This window comes from Saprolegnia diclina (genome assembly GCF_000281045.1).
Source record: "Saprolegnia diclina VS20 unplaced genomic scaffold supercont1.4, whole genome shotgun sequence".
Taxonomy (NCBI): Eukaryota; Oomycota; class Saprolegniomycetes; order Saprolegniales; family Saprolegniaceae; genus Saprolegnia; species Saprolegnia diclina.
Window position 1 is genome coordinate 896333 of NW_008246071.1, and position 17701 is coordinate 914033.

The 17701-nt window shown below is 57.8% G+C and overlaps 6 protein-coding genes across 6 annotated transcripts in view; 3 read left to right on the forward strand and 3 right to left on the reverse strand.

Annotated features, from left to right (window-relative positions):
* SDRG_02010 (hypothetical protein) overlaps positions 1-353 on the forward strand; it is a 1869-nt gene extending 1516 nt beyond the window's left edge. The window contains exon 2 of the mRNA XM_008607569.1: positions 21-353. Coding sequence (XP_008605791.1) covers positions 21-309 — 289 coding nt within the window. The 3' untranslated portion in view covers positions 310-353. The remainder of the gene's footprint in view (positions 1-20) is intronic.
* Positions 354-1096: 743 nt separating this feature from the next.
* Positions 1097-2953, forward strand: SDRG_02011 (hypothetical protein). Its single transcript, XM_008607570.1, has one exon. It carries the CDS (start codon positions 1131-1133, stop codon positions 2889-2891), a length of 1761 nt encoding a protein of 586 aa, XP_008605792.1. The 5' UTR covers positions 1097-1130; the 3' UTR covers positions 2892-2953.
* Positions 2954-3210: 257 nt separating this feature from the next.
* SDRG_02012 (hypothetical protein) lies at positions 3211-4625 on the reverse strand. The gene has a single exon (XM_008607571.1). The coding sequence runs from the start codon at positions 4492-4494 to the stop codon at positions 3247-3249; it is 1248 nt and encodes a 415-aa protein (XP_008605793.1). The 5' UTR covers positions 4495-4625; the 3' UTR covers positions 3211-3246.
* Positions 4626-5910: 1285 nt separating this feature from the next.
* Positions 5911-11212, forward strand: SDRG_02013 (hypothetical protein). The gene has a single exon (XM_008607572.1). The coding sequence runs from the start codon at positions 5937-5939 to the stop codon at positions 11184-11186; it is 5250 nt and encodes a 1749-aa protein (XP_008605794.1). The 5' UTR covers positions 5911-5936; the 3' UTR covers positions 11187-11212.
* A 523-nt stretch (positions 11213-11735) lies between these two features.
* SDRG_02014 (hypothetical protein) lies at positions 11736-15364 on the reverse strand (the record flags this gene model as incomplete). Its single annotated transcript, XM_008607573.1, has 2 exons — positions 14522-15364; positions 11736-12128 (listed from the first exon to the last, which is right to left on the reverse strand). The coding sequence occupies exons 1-2, from the start codon at positions 15359-15361 to the stop codon at positions 11736-11738; spliced, it is 1233 nt and encodes a 410-aa protein (XP_008605795.1). The 5' UTR covers positions 15362-15364.
* Positions 15365-15889: 525 nt separating this feature from the next.
* On the reverse strand, positions 15890-17092 carry SDRG_02015 (hypothetical protein; the record flags this gene model as incomplete). The annotated part of the gene is made up of 2 exons (XM_008607574.1): positions 15890-16759; positions 16799-17092. 2 exons carry the CDS (start codon positions 17090-17092, stop codon positions 15890-15892), a joined length of 1164 nt encoding a protein of 387 aa, XP_008605796.1.
* Between the last annotated feature and the right edge of the window lie 609 nt (positions 17093-17701).

Genomic DNA, 17701 nt, shown 5'->3' on the forward strand with positions numbered 1-17701 from the left:
AACTACGCCGGCCTCACGAGCCAGCTCGGCGCGCCGCAGATGGCCGTCCTCTTCTTTGTGAGTCTCCTCGGCTGCGTGGGCACGGCCCCGATCCCGCAGGCCGGTCTCGCCATGTTGATGACGGTGTGGCGCACGACGCTGCCCAACGAGGACCTGCCCCACGCTTTCGTATACGTCGTCGCGATCGACTTTCTCATCGATCGCATCAACACGATGGTCAACATCAACGGCAATATGATCATCACGCGCATTCTCGCCGACCAGTTTGACGAGACGGTCGAGACGTGGGCAACCGATAACATGAATTAACTCGACGGCTTAAATCATACGACACAAATATATTAGTACAATTTACAATTTATTGAAGAACCAAATACGACGCTATGTGCCTCTTCCAAATGATGCACGCCCTGCGCCACGATGCCTGGCTTCGTGACCACTTCGTCCCGGCGTGCGCCATCCACACGCCTCGCCTTCAACACGGCTAAGCCTCGCCGCTGCTGCCGTCTAGCACAACACGCTCTGAATCGAAAGTCCACCCCCCAAAAACAGTTCAGTGTAAATTATATCTAAATAGACTCACTTCAACAACAACTACTGCATTGAACTTCCCCGATGACTATAGTCCTACACCACGAGACGCAACGTCTGCATCAGAAGAGGAGAGCAGAGCAAACCAACGTGCTTGACGTAGAGACGCGGCTGGCTTGCTCATCCGTTCACTCACTAACCTAGCCCTCACGTAGCCCCAACCCTTCGCATCGGTCAGAGACGAGGAGCAAGGTGTTGCACAACGTAGCAGCGACGGGCATGGTGGTCACGCACGCGCAACTCACACCACATACACTTGCACACCATCGTGGTAGGTGCTCATCCTATCCTACTGTACACATCCGCGGTCGGCGTCGAGACGCAGCAGGTCCGTCGACCGACTACCGATACAACTCGCCGAAAAAAAAGCCCACAACATCTAGCGACCAACTATAAGCATACAGTTAGTCGAACACGCTGAAGCCGTCCAACGTCAACGACCCTGCGTCCCAACACTTGCCAAAGGAAGATACTTTGCGCCACGATTTGTTCTAATGTTCTAGCCGTCGACCACCGCCTTCGCGTCTCGAACATTTGACATGGCGGCGACCAACAGCCAGCGCGGCGGCATCGTCCTCTTTGGCGATGGCTCAGAGCCACCTCCCGTATCGGATGCCATCTCGCTCCAGAGCTCGTTCGAAGACAATGCGTCCGATGTCGAGTCGGTCGTCGTTGGCAACGCGTTTACGCGCAAACCCCCACCCGCGTCGTACACGTTCCGGACGAATTTTACGACCAAGCCGGCGCTCGGGCTCTACGAAGGCAACCAGAGCGAAGAAGCCATCTTGGAAGAGTCGCCGTCGCGCAACCGCGCGCATGGCGACTACCTCGACGGCGCCAAGACGCTCAACCCGCTCTCGATCCTCGTATGCGCGGGTATCGGCCTTGCGGTTGGCTTTGCCCTCTCACGTTTGGATGTGAGTCCCGACGCTGCGTCGTGGATCGCACTCCCGGGCGACCTCTTTGTAAGTGCGCTCCGGTGCCTCATCGTGCCCATGGTGTTTTGCTCGATGGCCGCGTCCGTCGCCGACGTCATTGCCGCCAAGAAGACGACGCTCCTCGGGTGGCGCACGGTGCTCACCATCGTGCTTTCGGTCACCTTCTCGGCCGTGCAAGGTATCTTGATCTCGGTGCTCTTTCAGTCCCGGTTTGTGCCGGACGCAGCGCCGGCGGTCGCGAAAGCAGCTGCGAATTTGACGTTCACGCTCCAGTGCCACAACTTGCGCTATCTCGAGATGCTTCCGAGTGGCCGCATTGCATGCAGCGCGGCCAACACGTCCCGACGTTCCACGCTCTTTGATGCGGTTGATGTCAACGGCCTCTACCGGTTCGAGACGCCGTTCCAGACGCTCACGCTCACGGACCAGCTCATCTCGGTGCTCCATTTGATCGTGACCGACAACATCTTTAACGCTGTGCAAAACGGGTCGCTCCTCAGCATCATCATGTTTGCGCTGCCGTTTGGCGTCGCGATCGCCAAGTCATTTGCAGGTCCCATCTCGGGCAACCTTCTCGTCGTGCTCATCAAGCAGACGCGGAACGCCATGTTGATTTTAATCAACACGGTCATGCGCCTCACGCCGATCGCGGTCGTTTTTTTAATTGCATCGGCCGTCATTTCGTTTAGCTCGAACGCCAACAACGTCGCGGGCCAAGTGGGCTTCGCCGTCCTCGCGTTCGTGCTTGGGAGTATGAGCCATGTCTTGCTCGTCATGCCGCTCTTCCTCTTTCTCACGACGCGCATCAACCCGTACGCCTACCTCCGGCAACTCACGTCGGCGTACGTCTTTGCGTTTGGCTGTGCGTCGTCGATGGCCGCGCTGCCCATTGCTGTTTCATCGATCCACCAGACCCGCCAGGTGTCGCGGCCGTTTGCGCAACTCATCATGACGCTCGGGACACCCGTCAACTTGAACGCGTGCGGCATGTACTATCCAATTCTTGTCACGTTCATGGCCAACATGGCGGGGCACGGCGACAGCCTTGGCTTGCCGCAGTGGATCATCTTGTTCTTTGTGAGCATCCTGGCGTCGATGGGGACCGCGCCCGTCCCCAACTCGGGTCTCGTCATGCTCATTACGGTCTGGAAGACGGTCTTGCCGAGCCAGAACCTTCCCGCGGCGTTTTCGTACGTCGTTGCGATCGATTTTATCATGGACCGTATCGCGACCATGGTCAACATCAACGGAAACATGGTTGTCACGCGCATTCTCTCCGAGCAGGTCGACGAAGCGATGGAAGTCTGGGCCAACGAGCAAATCGTTCGCTCTGATTTTCCAACCAATGTCGTGGCGTTTTAGGGCATTTCACGGCAACAACATGGTGTAATATACCCTTCTTGATAACCGTAAAAATTCTGTTGTTTTTTACGTTTGCAACATTTTCAACATAATCGTCCGAGTCATGTCGACCGGCGCGCAAAGACCGACAGGCGCTGTTTGTGTCGTCGTCTTTGCGATGCTATCATCGACGAGACGGCTCGCTCGTTGGCCATAACTTCAAGGGAGTGGAACCTTATTTTTGTATAGGCTATGGCGAAAAGTGTCTCCCTAGTTCCCCACAATTTCTGCGGTAGTCGTCGACACATTGCGTATCCTGGACCATGCAACGTGCAACAAGACCCTACGAAACACAAACTTCCTTGATATAGAGGTATTACGCCAAGAGATGTGTAGCCTCGGACGGCGTAAGCTCCTTTGTCGTCTCGTCATCGTGCGACGGAATCGTGCGCGAAAAGACGTACAGGCCAAGTAGCGCAAGGGGCACCCCGAGGTCCGCAACCGTCCACATGAAGCTCGCACCGTACGCGTTGTAGAGGTAGCCACCAAGCATGGTGCCAACGCCGCGCGCCAGCCCGTTTTGGACTGCACTGAGGATGCCCATCATCAAGCCCTCGGTACCGCGTGGGGCTTCCGCGTAAATGTACTTGGTGCTTGCGGCCCACGCGAGGCCATACGTGCAGCCATGGAGAAACTCAAACGGCAGTGCAATCCACGCATTCGTCATGAGCGCATAGCACGTGAGCCGCACCCCATACGCCAGAATCGAAATCGCGAGCACCTTGACCGTCCCGAGCTTGGCGATGATGGCGTCGGCAAAGTAGAAGGCCGGGAGCTCCGAGAAGGTCTCGCACCAAATGGCGATACCGACGATTTGCGCCGACCCGCCGCTGAGCTCATACAAGTTGAGCGTCAGGAACGCCGAGATGACACCAAACATGGTGCCACCGAGGAAGACGACGAGGAGCAGCCCGAGCACATCCTTTTTTTGAAAGAGCGTCTTCAAGCCCGCCGAGAACGACGAGGCGGGCGGCGACGAAGACGCGCTCGACGGCGATGCGCACCCGCCGTCGCACGGTGGAATCATTTGCAAAAATACAATCGCGGGCACGACAAAAATCAAGTTCATGTAGAACGCCCATGAAATGCCGTAGGACGCGACGACGACACCGGCCACGTACGCACCGATACCGTAGCCGACCGCACCGTAGAGCCGCTGCTTGCCGTACTCGGCGCCAAGTCGCGTCACGAGCGCAAGGACCGTTTGATCGAGGAGCGGCCACGACGGCTGCGCCTGGTAGTTGGCGAGGAAGACAAGCACGCACGTCCAGAAGAAGCTTTTCGAGGCAAATTGGATCGCGTACATGAGGAGAGCACCCGAGAGGAGGCAAAAGATGTGGATGAGGCGCTGCTGTTGGAGAATGTCGGCGATCGCACCCCACATGGGCGGGGCGAGCATCGAGCAAATGCATGGCAGCGTCTGCAGAATGCCGATCTGGAACTTGTCAAAGTACGTGTTGAAATAGACGGGGAGGAAGTTGAGGACGGCGCTGAAGCCAATGTTGAAGAGCGTGTAGACAGCCTTTGGCGGTAGTAGCGCCGTCGTGTGGTCGGTCTGAGCCATGGTCGGCGCTCGGCAAAGACAATTTGAAACTGGAATCCAGCAAGTTGGGAAACCGACTAGCGACCTGGACGCACCGAGGTACCCAATCCGCGACTGGACGACCACGTGCGCCAATCAACGCGCGCACGACGTGGGCGACGCGGTTCCTTGTACCTAGGCGAGGACGCACTCCTTTGCACACACCTAGTATCCGCAGCCGGGCATACCCAGACGCGAGAAATCTTGTGAGCTCGGATGCCCCAAAGCAAAAAACACGAGGTCGGATGCCACCCAAGAGGCCGCTCGGACCATGTCCACGCACCGAGCGACTGTTTCTACCTCGGCAGCCATCGCATGACGCAGCATCTCGACTAGATACGCTCCACCAGCGTCGTGTCGTTATCTCTCTTGGCTACAGTATCCTGTAGCTCTCGGAATGAATGATGGGGCAGGGACACGGTCCCGCTTGTCACATGCGGGCTTCAACGCTTCAAGAAAGCCCTGACTGCGACGAGCAACTCACCGTCTTATCCTTGTTGCGCATCGCCTCGGGCTGCGCATATACTGAGTTGTAGAATAAGGGTTGGCAGCCAACTAGGGCGAAAAATAGTGGCTGGACAACGAATGATGTCGGAGAACCGCCCCTTTTGCCATGCCCTGTAGCCGTATCTTGAGTGCGACGTTGGCCATGTCAGAAGGCATAGGATTGGACAAAATCCATCACATATTGACCAACCAAATGCCATAAAATTGTTTCGGCCATCACAACCACGACATGGATCCGTGCTTCCCAGTCACAACCGAGTACTTAGGAGGAGTTCCGAGTAAAAATATGGGACGGATGGGAGACGGGCACATTTTACTCGGAACGATTTTTGCAAAATACGACGAAAAACCATCTGCGCTATGATTGGCTAATATTCAATGGAATTTTAGCCAACCAATTTGGTCGCTTCTTGACGGAAGCCGGCAAAAGCCTTGTTGTAGTACCAAGAAAGTGAGCGCGAGCTCCACTTAAGCCAATCTACATGTGGACATCATGTTGCTCGAGTTTTGTGGCCATTGCAATCGAAAATGTCAACTGCAAAGGCGACTTTTGCTCCGTGTCTCCATCCAACGATTTGCCCAATCAAATCGCGTAATCACGAGACGGGATGAATTGGTGAGGTCGTCGAGGTCGGCCGACAACCATGCGCACGAGACGGGATGCATTTTTTTTTCCTGGCCTCTGATCGGTTGTTGCCCGTCTCACAGGTTACTCGGAACTCCTCCTTATTTACTTACTCCGTGTACTTATTTACTTACTCCCTCAACACAACCGAACTCGACATCACGTCCAACTCCTTTAAATGTTGCAGCTCCACAAGGTCATCCACATGCTGCGACGGTTACTCGCGCGGTGAAACCAAGTGCAACCTCAAACACCGTAGCCAGGCAGGAAACGGAAACGCCACCTTTATCTGATGCGGGTGCACATTCGCCCGCCAACAACGCCGGCCGGGCCCACGAAACACATCCTAATACCTCGGCGCCACGATCGCCTTGTCGAGGTGGGTGGTGTGCTCTCGGTTATCGTCTCGATCGGCCTCAGCCTCGCTGCGATCGAGTACATTTTTACACCGTACCTCGCGACCGACTATTTCGTACCCCACTTTGCGTCGTCTGCGCCCGTGTTGGTGGCAGCGATCAACAATCAATTAACGCTCATCGGCTCTGGCGCCATCGACGTCGTCTCGCCCAACGCCGCCTACCTTTCTTCGCTGGATGGGACAAGCCCCGCGTACGGTCGGCTCCTCGTGTACCGCGAGCTCACGACGCTTCTTGATGGCGTCCGCGGACTGCGGCGCCTCGCAACGGCGCAGGTCGTCAAGATGGTGACGCCCTACTGCTGGGCCGACTTGAACAAAACGTGGGAGCTTGCGTACACGTCCAAGCGGCAAGCCCGCTGCTTGCAGTTCGACGCTACGAACGGCGCCGTGCACCTCGAGACGGTTTTGCGCAACATTGACTTTCAAGCATTCCTCGACAACACGCAAGGGCTCTTTCTCTCGGCGATTGGCCAGCCCATTGCGAGCAGCGGACGCGCCGGTGACACGTGGCTCGCGTCACTCCAGTCGCATGTCTGGGTCCCCGAACGCGACGAGGTTGCGCTCTGGGCGGCGCACGGACTCGATCGATATACGCTGCAGTACGGCACCGGCATTGGCATCGGCGTCTTTGAGACGATCTCTGTCGAGACGGCCCTCGGGCAACTCCTCTCGCTCCCGCTCAAGACTATATTGACACAAGATCGATGGACGTTTCGAACCACGAGCATGCTCTGCAACCTTCTCTACAACGACTTGTACGCGATTGGCGCCAACCAAAGTCTCGTGCGGCACACGACCAACTACTTTGGCGACATCAACCCGTCGCAGATCGAGGCGTACGTGCAAGGCCTGCCCCTCCGACCCGTCCAGCAAGCCATCCACGACGGCCTGGGCCCCCTCGGCATCATTGACGCCAAGTGGGTCCCCCCGCCACCACGCCTTCTAGCGAGCGTGAGTGCCTTTCGCGCCACTCTGGCCGCGGCACTCGTGGCCACTCCAAGCCTCTTGGGCAATGACGCGGCACGACAAACCTTGTACCCGACACCAGCGCGCTGGTCCGACACGCGCCTGCGCTTCTTCACGGGCAGCCCCATGTGTGCGTTCTCGGTGCCCCAGCGCTTTGTGCAGCAGACGTTTGGCTTTACCGACGTCTGCGGCAGCCAAATGCCATTGACGCTCGAGTGGCATGCGCTCCCCGCCGCCTATGCGCTCTGGTTGCTCGGGCCGAATGCCGCGCACGACGTTTGCAACCAGTCGTTCGCAGCGAACGCCACGACGTGCCACCGCCTTGTTCGCGATGCCACTATTGTCTACAGCGCCACCGCACAAGCGCTTCCCATCTTGGACCCGTCGGTCGTACCAAACGTGATGGCAATCAACATTGGACTGCTGCAGATTCTGCGCATGAACGACACGTCGGACATTACCCTGGACCAGCAACTGCTTTTGTCGCCCGACTTTGACTTTCTCGGGTGGATGTACGTCTATGACTGGGCGATCGGTGCCCGAGAAGTTATTGCGCTTCAGGGCGACGCGGCGGCATTTACACTCGTGTCGGCGTTGTATGCGCCGATCGCGACCAACCCAATCTTGGCGTCGGCGGGGTTGGGACCCTACCTCTGGTACCTCGCGACGGCGACCACGAGTACGCTGGTGGTTCTCAGCCTCTGTCTCTTCGTACTGCGCCTCCGAAGCAGCAGTCCCGGCAACGACTGGTTTCAGTTCACGCCGTTAGTCGCGTCGGTCTATATCAACCGGAATCTACTCGTGTTTCGCAGCCTTGCCGCGATCCTGTGTCTTGGGACGGCACCGCTGGATGCAAGCACGACGACCAACGGCATCACGCGCCTTCTCTTTGTTCCGCGAACATTCTCGCGATCGGCCCTTCTCGCATTGGAGTCGCTTTGGGGTGTGCACATCGCGCACGACGTGTTACTGCCGCTAACCGGTGTTTGGCGGGCGCTGACGCCGATGACCTGTCTCGGCTGGTGCATTATCGTGGGCATGGACCAGCTGGTGCCACCAACGCTCTCGACGACGCTCGACCGGCAGTGTTATACCGTCAACATGGACTATACAGCGTACTGCAACAGCGGGCTCGTGCGCGTCGGGAGCATGCAACGCTGCGTGGCCGTTCTCAGCGTGCTCTTTGCAGCGATAAGCGCGACGTTGTTGTACTCGCGCTTGCGGCATCAACGCCACAACCTCAATGTGTCGAGCGCTCTTCTACCACCGATGGCACCTTTGCATGTCTCGTCGACAGGCCATCATGTGCACTTGGTATCGGCCGTCATGTGCGGTCTCTTGCCGCTCACGTGGAGCGGCCACGCCTACATCTTTGATGTCAAGCTCTGGTGCTTGCTCTCGCGCGACGACTACGCGTTCGAGTTGACGCAGGGTACCGGCTCTCTCGTACTACCACATTGTGCACCGACATCGTCGCCACCGACAATGGAATCGACACACGGGCTCTTGAGCATTCGCCTCATTCAGAGAGGGCTTCGCCTCTCGGGGCTCTGCTACATTGGTCTGACCCTTTGGAGTAACACAGCGTATCTCGGAGTACTGGAAACCTCCATGGCCAATGACTTTGGCTGGGCAGGCTTCAACGCGACAGGCATGCATGCTTTTTTAGCCAACGCCTTCAACCGCCAACTGCTCACGTCGACGGACGCTATCGTTGCACTTCACGACCCGGCATTCGGAGACGCCCTTCAGCCATACAATGGAACGGCGACCACTGTCTCATGGTTCCCGACCGTTGCGCGTCGGCATCTCTTCAACGCGTCAGTTCCGCTCGCAGAGCTTGTCGCGGGTCTCCGGGAGATGGAGCCATGTCAGTTGCCTTGGATGTTTACGCAGTATTGCTGGCTCGACTTGGCGCGCCAGTGGGAAATGGCCAGCACGAGCACGCGCCAGGCGCGCTGCGTCGCAAGCCGAGGCAATGGTGCCGTGTACCTCGAGACGAGTCTGCGAAACGTACAGGACTGGGACGCATGGCACGCTTGCTGGGGCGACTCGTTCGACAGTGGGTTTGGCCAGGATTTGCAAGCGTCGAGCGCTGGTCAAGCATGGCTGCGCAGCGTCTATTCCAACACTCTTTCAGTCACGGACGAAGTGCTCTACTGGCGCACCCATGGGATCTCCATTTTTTTGCTGCAGTGGCAAAACTTCAAGGACCTTGGCCTTAGCGACGCCATGACCATCATGACGCCGTTTGGCCTTTCGTATACACTGCCGATAAGCCAGCGAGACGGTGAACTGCATTTGGCGTATCAGACGACCCACCGCATGTACTGGGCGTTCGCGAGTGATCTCTGGGCGGTCAGCCCCAATGCGACGAGCATTGGTGGCAAGTCGCTGCTTCGAAACAGCCCGCGTTTTGCATTTGCCAACACCTCGCGCGCGAGTTTGTTGTTTGAAAACCTAACCCTAGCCTCACCACTCGACAGCGGGCTCAGTGCGCTGACGGCTACGTTAGGACCATTTGGCGCCGTTGATCTTGTGTACGTGAGCTGTCCGCGGTCGCTCTTGGATCTCTACGACCATGTGCTCCGCGCGATTGCGACGACCACGACCACGCGCCTTGACGCGCAGAGTGCGTTCTTGTCGCTGCCCATCAAAGCGTACATTGGCCAAGTGCCACGCGTGTTGCTAACTGATGCGAGCGTGCGCATCGTTGGCGGCAATCTCATGTGCGGCGCCGACATTGCGCCGACCGCCCCGTCCAGTGCCTTGGATGCGCTCTTTGGCATCGATGCAATTTGCTCCTGGTGGTACCTCGAGTACCTCACCCCGTCCCCAACCGGCCTTCTTTTCGCGCTTCTCGGGTTTGACGCGGTGCATACCATTGACCCAGTGGTGGACTGGAGTGCATTTTGCGCTGGCGACGTCTACGCAGAAGCGAATTGCGCCGACATTTACGCTGCCTCCTATGCGTTTGCAAGTGCTATCGCATTCAACACGACGCTTGTGCAGCATTTGGCCGCCGCCGCCGAGGCCGACGCACGCGCCCTCTCGATCGAGGTCGTCCAGTACCTGCAACGACCCAACAGCAGCGAGACCGAGCTGTACCAACTCAATATTCTCGACGACGTTGATCGCTCGTGGATCTTTTTTGGGTGGCACTACCTCGCCGAGTGGGTGGTCGGGCAGCGCGAAGTTGTTTCGTTTCAAGGCGACACACGGACGATCACAGCCATTTCGCGGCACTCGAGCCCAGTGACACTCGCTCTCAGCGACGCAGCGATCCCGACGCGGCTCTCGTACGTCTGTCAGCAGTGCGTCCGGTACGTGACGGGCGCGATGATGCTCGGCGCGGGCGTTGCCGCCTACTACGCAATCATTATCTGCCGCGGCGTCTTTGAAGGCTCCAACCTTTTCGCGCTGAATCGACTTGTGGGCCACGCCTGGATAGGCCGCGCGCTGCTCATTGTCCGGGGAGTCACGGCGCTCTGGCTTCTCAACACGGCGCCGCTCGATCTGGTGGCGTTCGGCGCCGGCGCGCGCTTCGAGGCACCGCCCGTCGCGTGGTTTCCAACGCTCTTGGCCGCGTCCGAGCTCACGTGGCTCGTCTACATCGCCAACGACGTCTTTAGCTGCATTACGCGCCAGTACACACCGCTCTATGCCTGGAAAAGCTCGGTTGGTGCGTCGATCGCGGCCGCAGCCTGGACCATCGCGGCGCCCCAAGTGTACGCAGCGTCCGTGCGCCGCAGCTGCACGTACGTCAACATGGACTTGGCGCTGCACTGCATAAGCGGATACATCGAGATTGGCCGCCTACGCAACGTCTGGATCGACGTCGCGCTGTGTCTCGGCTGCGTTCTCGCCGGCGCTGTCTCAGAACGCTTGTACCGCCCAAAGTTGCCCGCGACACCCGTGCCCTCACTGCTGCTGGGCGCAGCGAGTCTCTACACGCTCGAAATGAGTTCGTGGGTTGCCAACGGGCAGCAGTACATTGACCGCATGTCGGCAGCCATGGCTGGTCTGCTGACGTGGCGCCACGACAGCATCATGTACGTCTTTGACATCAAGAGCTGGCGGCTCTTCACGGTCGTGCCCGAAGCCAAGTGCCCGTTCGATGCAACGGCAGTCGTAGCGCTGCACCGTATCGCTTCTTGAGTATCCGAAATACGAATGACTGACTTGACGTCATCTTTTCCGTGTCACGACGCGCCAGTAAGGTGCAAAGTCGCTGTGTTTTGCCCATGTGCCCTGGGAAGGTCGTCGTCTCGGCCCTCGTTGGGTCTTCTTCTCGCGGGCGCATCGAGCTTTCTGGGCATCTCTCTGCACCTTATATATATGAACGTGTTCCGCGTTATCTTCATTATGACACAAAGACTTCGCATACGTAGCGCTACGCCTGAATGCCAGGGAGTTGGCACCAGCACTGGGTCGTTGGGAGTGAGCTGCGCACGGAGAGATCCATCCCTGGTGGACCCCACTCGCCGAGTCACAGCTCGCACGCAGGCTCCTGTACTATGCACCTTGTCCATAACACTTCGGTGCTGCAACTCGATCGCTCATTCAGAAACTTCGTTATGGTTCCGAGGCAAAATGCACCTCGAAGGCGAGTGTTCATCGAGCCTGCGATCTTTCTGTTGCAGCAAATAGAGCCGACGAGAAACCAAGCAAACGTCGCGTACATGGTACCGTAGAAAGCAAGCTCTATTACACCAAAAGCGGACTCGACTCAGCGGCGGTTGTCTCTGCTTTGTGCGTCGGCATCGTGCACGAAAAGATGTAGAGACCGACGAAGGCCAGCGGCACGCCCATGTCGGCCGCCGCCCACATGCAGCTCGCACCGTACGTGTTGTAGAGGTACCCGCCAACCGATGTGCCGACGCCGCGCCCGAGGCCTGTTTGCACCGCGCTGAGGATGCCCATCATCAAGCCTTCCGTGCCGCGCGGCACTTCGGCGAAAATGTACTTGGTGCTCGCGGCCCACGCGAGGCCATACGTGCAGCCGTGGAGAAGCTCGATCGGCAGCACATACCACGCGTTCGTCATGAGCGCATAGCACGTGAGGCGGATCCCATATGCCAGAATCGAAATCGCGAGCACCTTGACGGTCCCGAGGCGGTCAATGATGGCGTCGGCAAAGTAAAAGGCCGGGAGCTCCGAGAAGGTCTCGCAAAAGATCGCAATGCCGACGATCTGCGCCGACCCGCCGCTGAGTTCGTACAAGTTGAGCATCAAGAAGGCCGAGATGATGCCAAACATGGTGCCACCGAGGAAGACGACAAGGAGCAGGCCAAGCACATCCTTCTTTTGAAAGATGATGCGGACGCCGTCGGCAAACGACGGCGACGATGGGGCATTCGCCAACTTGTGCTCTTTGGCGTCCGGCGACGGGATCAGTAGCAGCGTACACACGGTCGGAAGGCAGAAGAGCAGGTTCATATTGAACGCCCACGAGATGCCGTACTGCGAGACGATGAGACCGGTGATGTAGGCGCCGGCGCCCCACCCGACGGCGCCGTAGAGCCGCTGCTTGCCGTACTCGGCGCCGAGCCGCGTCACGAGCGCAAGGACTGTTTGATCGAGGAGTGGCCAGAGCGGCGTCGACTGAAAATTGGCCAGAAAAGCGAGCGCGCACGTCAAGGCAAAGCTGTTGGCGCCAAACTGGATCGAGTACATGAGCAACGTCGTCGAGACAAGACAGAGGATGTGCACTAGACGCTGCTTCTGGAGCAGATCCGCGATCGCGCCCCAGAGCGGCGGCGCGACGAGCGAGCAGATGCACGGGATCGTCTGGAGGAGGCCGATTTCAAACTTGTTGAAGTACGTGCTAAAGTAGACTGGGAGGAAGTTCTGGACCGAGCTCGCGCCGACGTTGAAGAGCACGTAGACGAGCTTGGCGGGAAGGAGCTGCTTCCAGTACGTTCGTTCGACCATGCCGACCACTCAATGTCCACGCTGCACGCCGGAGCGATGTCGGAAAGTAACATTCGACACGTTCCCGCCACAAGACGTTACAGACGACGACGCGTCACAGGATGTCCTGCAACGACGAACTTCCTCTTCGCACTCTGTCGACGCCTATCGATGGATATGGATCTCGTGCACGGACCTTTTTATGACCGAGACGAGACACATTGGACGCACATAGCGACGCACGCTTCAAGGTATCCGCGATAGAAGCTCGCGGTCGTCGCAAAGGCTCGTCGGCACTCCACACTGGATGCCACGACCAGGCCGCGCATTGTAGGACTATCCGGATACGAATAACAGACGCCCTGTCGCAGCTGAATTCGCAAGTTGCCTGGTTGAGCTTGGAGACGTACCCATGATGTAACGTGCGATTAGTAGTCGCACTGAAGCGACGAGGACCGGGGCTCCGAGCACCGACTTGAAGGCTAGTCGGCACTCGGTGCCTTCAAGTAGTTTTGGATGAGCTGTGAACTCGACCATTCAATTACTCTGACGGCCACTGGTAGTTTTCATTTGGTGGTGGTTTGACGGCCACTAATTGAACCGCCGTCCTCGTACCAATGAATGATCCCCGCTGGTGCTAGCAAAATAGTAGCTATAAACTGTCAACAAATCTACCAGCCGTCTCGGGGCAAGGAAGCTTTGGCGAGTAGCTGGTACCAATACCGTCAAGGGTCGTCGCGCACCTCATTGATTGGCCAAGCGAGAGATACATTATCGCAACTTTTGCAGCGCGTCGAGCGACGACGAACAGCCGCGCGTCAATGGCCATGCTCGGTCCGAAGTGAAAAGCATCCCATTCTCGCCAAACCTCCGCAATATCCTACGTGAGACGGCGGCGCCAATGCTCTACAGCTGCCGCTTGCTGTACTTGGTGTCGAGCCGCGCCGCGAGCGCCAAGATGATACTTTATGATCACGAAGTCATCGGACATCGATATGAGTAACGGCGTGCACTGACGTGGCAAATCCTACGGCAGGGAGCTCGCTTCTCATTGGACAATGCGTTGCATTGAATCGTTTTTAGCCAGTCGCGTAGTGGCATCAACAAGGCCACGAGCTGGAAAATGTCAACCAACCAAAATGTATTTTGTTCAAAACCCTTTACGCAAGGAGGTGGTCCTTGTCGGTGGGCGACTTTTGGATCGACGCACCATCGTCATCGCTTGTCACGGACGTCTCGACGATCGTGCACGAGAAGAGGTAGAGCCCAACCAACGCGAGCGGCACACCGCAATCGGTGACTGTCCACATGAAGCTCGCGCCGTACGTGTTGTAGAGATACCCGCCGACCAGCGTGCCGACGCCACGGCCCAGTCCGTTCTGGACCGCACTCAAGACGCCCATCATGGTACCTTTGGTGCCCGGTGGGGCCGCCGCGTAAATGTACTTGGTACACGCAGCCCACGCGAGGCCAAAGGTGCAGCCGTGAAGAAACTCAAACGGCAGTGCATACCACGCGTTCGTCATAAGCGCATAGCACGTGAGCCGCGCGCCATAAGCCAGAATTGAGATCGCGAGCACCTTGACCGTCCCGAGCTTGGCGATGATGGCGTCGGCAAAGTAGAAGGCCGGGAGCTCCGAGAAGGTTTCGCAAAAGATCGCAATGCCGACGATCTGCGCCGACCCGCCACTGAGCTCATACAAATTGAGCGTGAGGAACGCCGACATGGTGCCGCACATGAGCCCGAGGAGGAAGACAACAAAGAGCAGTCCGAGCACGTCCTTGCGCTTCATGAGGGTGCGCATCCCGACGGCAAACAAAGGGGACGCTGGCGACGACGGCGACGCAATCGTGTCATTGGCGTCGGACGGCGGGATCAGCTGCAGCACGAGCAGCGTGGGCACCAAGAAGATCAAGTTGAGGTGGAACGCCCAGGCAATGCCATAGTGCGCGACGATGACGCCTGCGCCATACGCGCCAAGACCGTAGCCCACCGCGCCATAGAGTCGCTGCTTGCCGTACTCGGCGCCGAGACGCTCCGTGAGCGCTAGCACCACTTGGTCGGTAAGCGACGCTGCGGGGTTGCCTTGAAAGTTGCCGAGGAAGACGAGCACACACGTCCAGAGAAAACTCGACGAGGCGAATTGGATCGCGTACATGAGCAACGTGCCAGAGACCAAGCACGTAATGTGGATGAGGCGCTGCTTGCGGAGGACGTCCGAGATGGCGCCCCAGAGCGGCGGCGCGAGGATCGAGCAGACGGCCGGGATCGTCTGGAGCATGCCGATCTGGAACTTGTCAAAGGACGCGGCGAAGAAGACCGTGAGGAAGTTGATGAGCGCGCTGCCGCCAATGTTGCTCACCGTGTAGACGGCCTTGGCCGGCAGCAGCTCGGCCCAGTGCTCGGTCTCGGCGCCCATCAGAATGGGAATGCGCAACTGTCCATTTCCGTGTCAGAACGGCCGTTCGCGCGTTCTGATTGGCTCAAATGCGGTGCTTCAAGTTGGTCAGTGCTGGAAGCACGGCCGCGGCTCGATCGTCACAAGCGACCGCAGCCACAGGATTGGGATCATGGAACGTTGGATCGGTGACGCAGGTGGACAAAAATCGAAGGCCACGTATCTGGGCGTTCGAATCAAAGTGGCGAGAAGGACCTTCCTCCGCACACCGTTAATAGAGACGGCCTGGACACCCAATGCCAACGAGGGCGAGAAGAGTTGGACTATGATAGCACGTCCCCTTCGTTCTGTTACTGCAATGATTTCATTCCTCGTGTTTTGTATCCACCAGCCTGAATTGGATGCCTCCTTGATCGGAATCTTCATAACATTAGCCTAATGACATTAATCGAGCGATTTTGCAAATCAAAACAATCACTTGAACTACACTGTAGTGCTTTCTATTGCAAAATACGAAGGCGCGAGAGCAGTAGCGTATCGTCCCAGTTACTAGTCCTTGCCACTGCGCTCGATAAGCGGGCTCGTTTCGCTGATCCTCTTTCTCGTCGAGGTCGTTTGGGAAAATAGCCACAGCGCAAGAAAGCCCGCCGGAACGCCGGTGCTCGTGACGCCCCACAAATAGCGCGCACCGTACGCGTTGTAGACATGTCCGCCCACCAAGGTCGCGAGGCCGCGCCCGACGCCGCCTTGCACAGCGCTAAGAAGCCCCAGAACAAAACCTTCCGCGCCAGCGGGTGCTGCGGCGTACACGTATTTGGTGCATGCAGCCCATGCGAGACCGTACGTGCAGCCGTGAAGAAGCTCGAACGGTAGCGCATACCACGCGTTCGTCATGAATGCATAGCACGTGAGGCGTACGCCGTACGCAAGAAGCGCCAATGCCAACACGGTGACGGTTCCGAGACGTAAAATGAGTGTGTCGGCACAGTAAAAGGCGGGGAGCTCCGAGAGAGTTTCGCAGACGACTGCGAGGCCGACAATCTGCGCCGACCCGCCGCTAAGTTCAAAGAGGTTGAGCGTAAGGAACGCTGAAATGACTCCACCCATGGCACCCGTGACAGCAGCGAAGCTCAGAAGCGCCATGAGATCGTAGCGGTGCCAAAGCGCACGCACGCCCACGGCGAACGAACCCGACGACGACCCCCGCGGTGGCGGTGACGGCAGCATGAAGAGCAACACAAGCCCAGGAACGCAGCAGCCGAGACTGATGGTAAAGGCCCAGCCGATACCGTAGTTGGCGACAACGAGGCCTGTGGCGTAGGCACCGAGGCCGTAGCCGATGGAGCCGTACAGTCGCTGCTTGCCGTACTCGGCCCCGAGCTGCGTCACAAGTGCCAACACCGCTTGGTCCAAGAGTGTCTACGCGGGCTTGGACTGAAACTGGGCAAAAAAGAAGACCAGGCATGTCCAAACAAAGCTGTCCGAGACGTTCTGCATGCCAAACATGAGAAGGGAGCCGGAGATATAGCAGACGACGTGGACGAGCCGGGGGCGCTGCAGCGCGTCCGAAATGGCGCCCCACAGTGGCGGTGCGAGCATCGAGCAAAGGCAAGGCAGCGTCTGGAGAATGCCGATTTGAAATTTGTCAAAATAGGCGCTGAAATACACGGGCAGGAAGATGAGGATCGCACCAAAGCCAAAGTTGAAGGTCGCGTACGCGGCCTTGGCGAACCACAGCGCGTCGAGGTGCATCACCGCAGCCAAATAGTTCTTATTTGCTCTCGATTCGCGCGCACAAGGGAACGATCGGGTAATATTCGATACTGAGAGCGATCCCTTTCGAAGATTTAGGACAAAATCCGTGGAAGTTTCCTTCCGGTCAGGCATTTGGTCGAAGCCAAAGCTATTGGCGGAAAAGAGGCGTCTGTAGCGTTGATTCGCTGCCTTTTAGCCAATCCAAGATGAGAGATGTTCGCGCCATATTGGATCATTTAATATCGAGGATTCATCACGGTCCCTTGGATTCACCAGCATGCAGAGCTACCCAGCAAATCAAGTCGCTGCGAGGTCAGGGGAGAATTGAGCCCGCGCCAAAAGCGAGGGTGGTAACGTTAGCAGAATGGCTAATGCGAGCAATGTCCACGACAAAGCCCGTTTGGCACCCGTGAATTCTGGCAGCAATAATTGATTGTCGTGATCCCTGGATTATCACACCAAGCTCAGGTCCGAATGGCGTGGCACAAGGCGTGGCACTCTCTGACGATTGCAATGACCACAAACAAAAATGTGAAATGCGTATAAACGATGGAGCACGACAAAGGCAGTCGTGCCCCTTCATCATCGCGAGTTAGTGATCAAGCA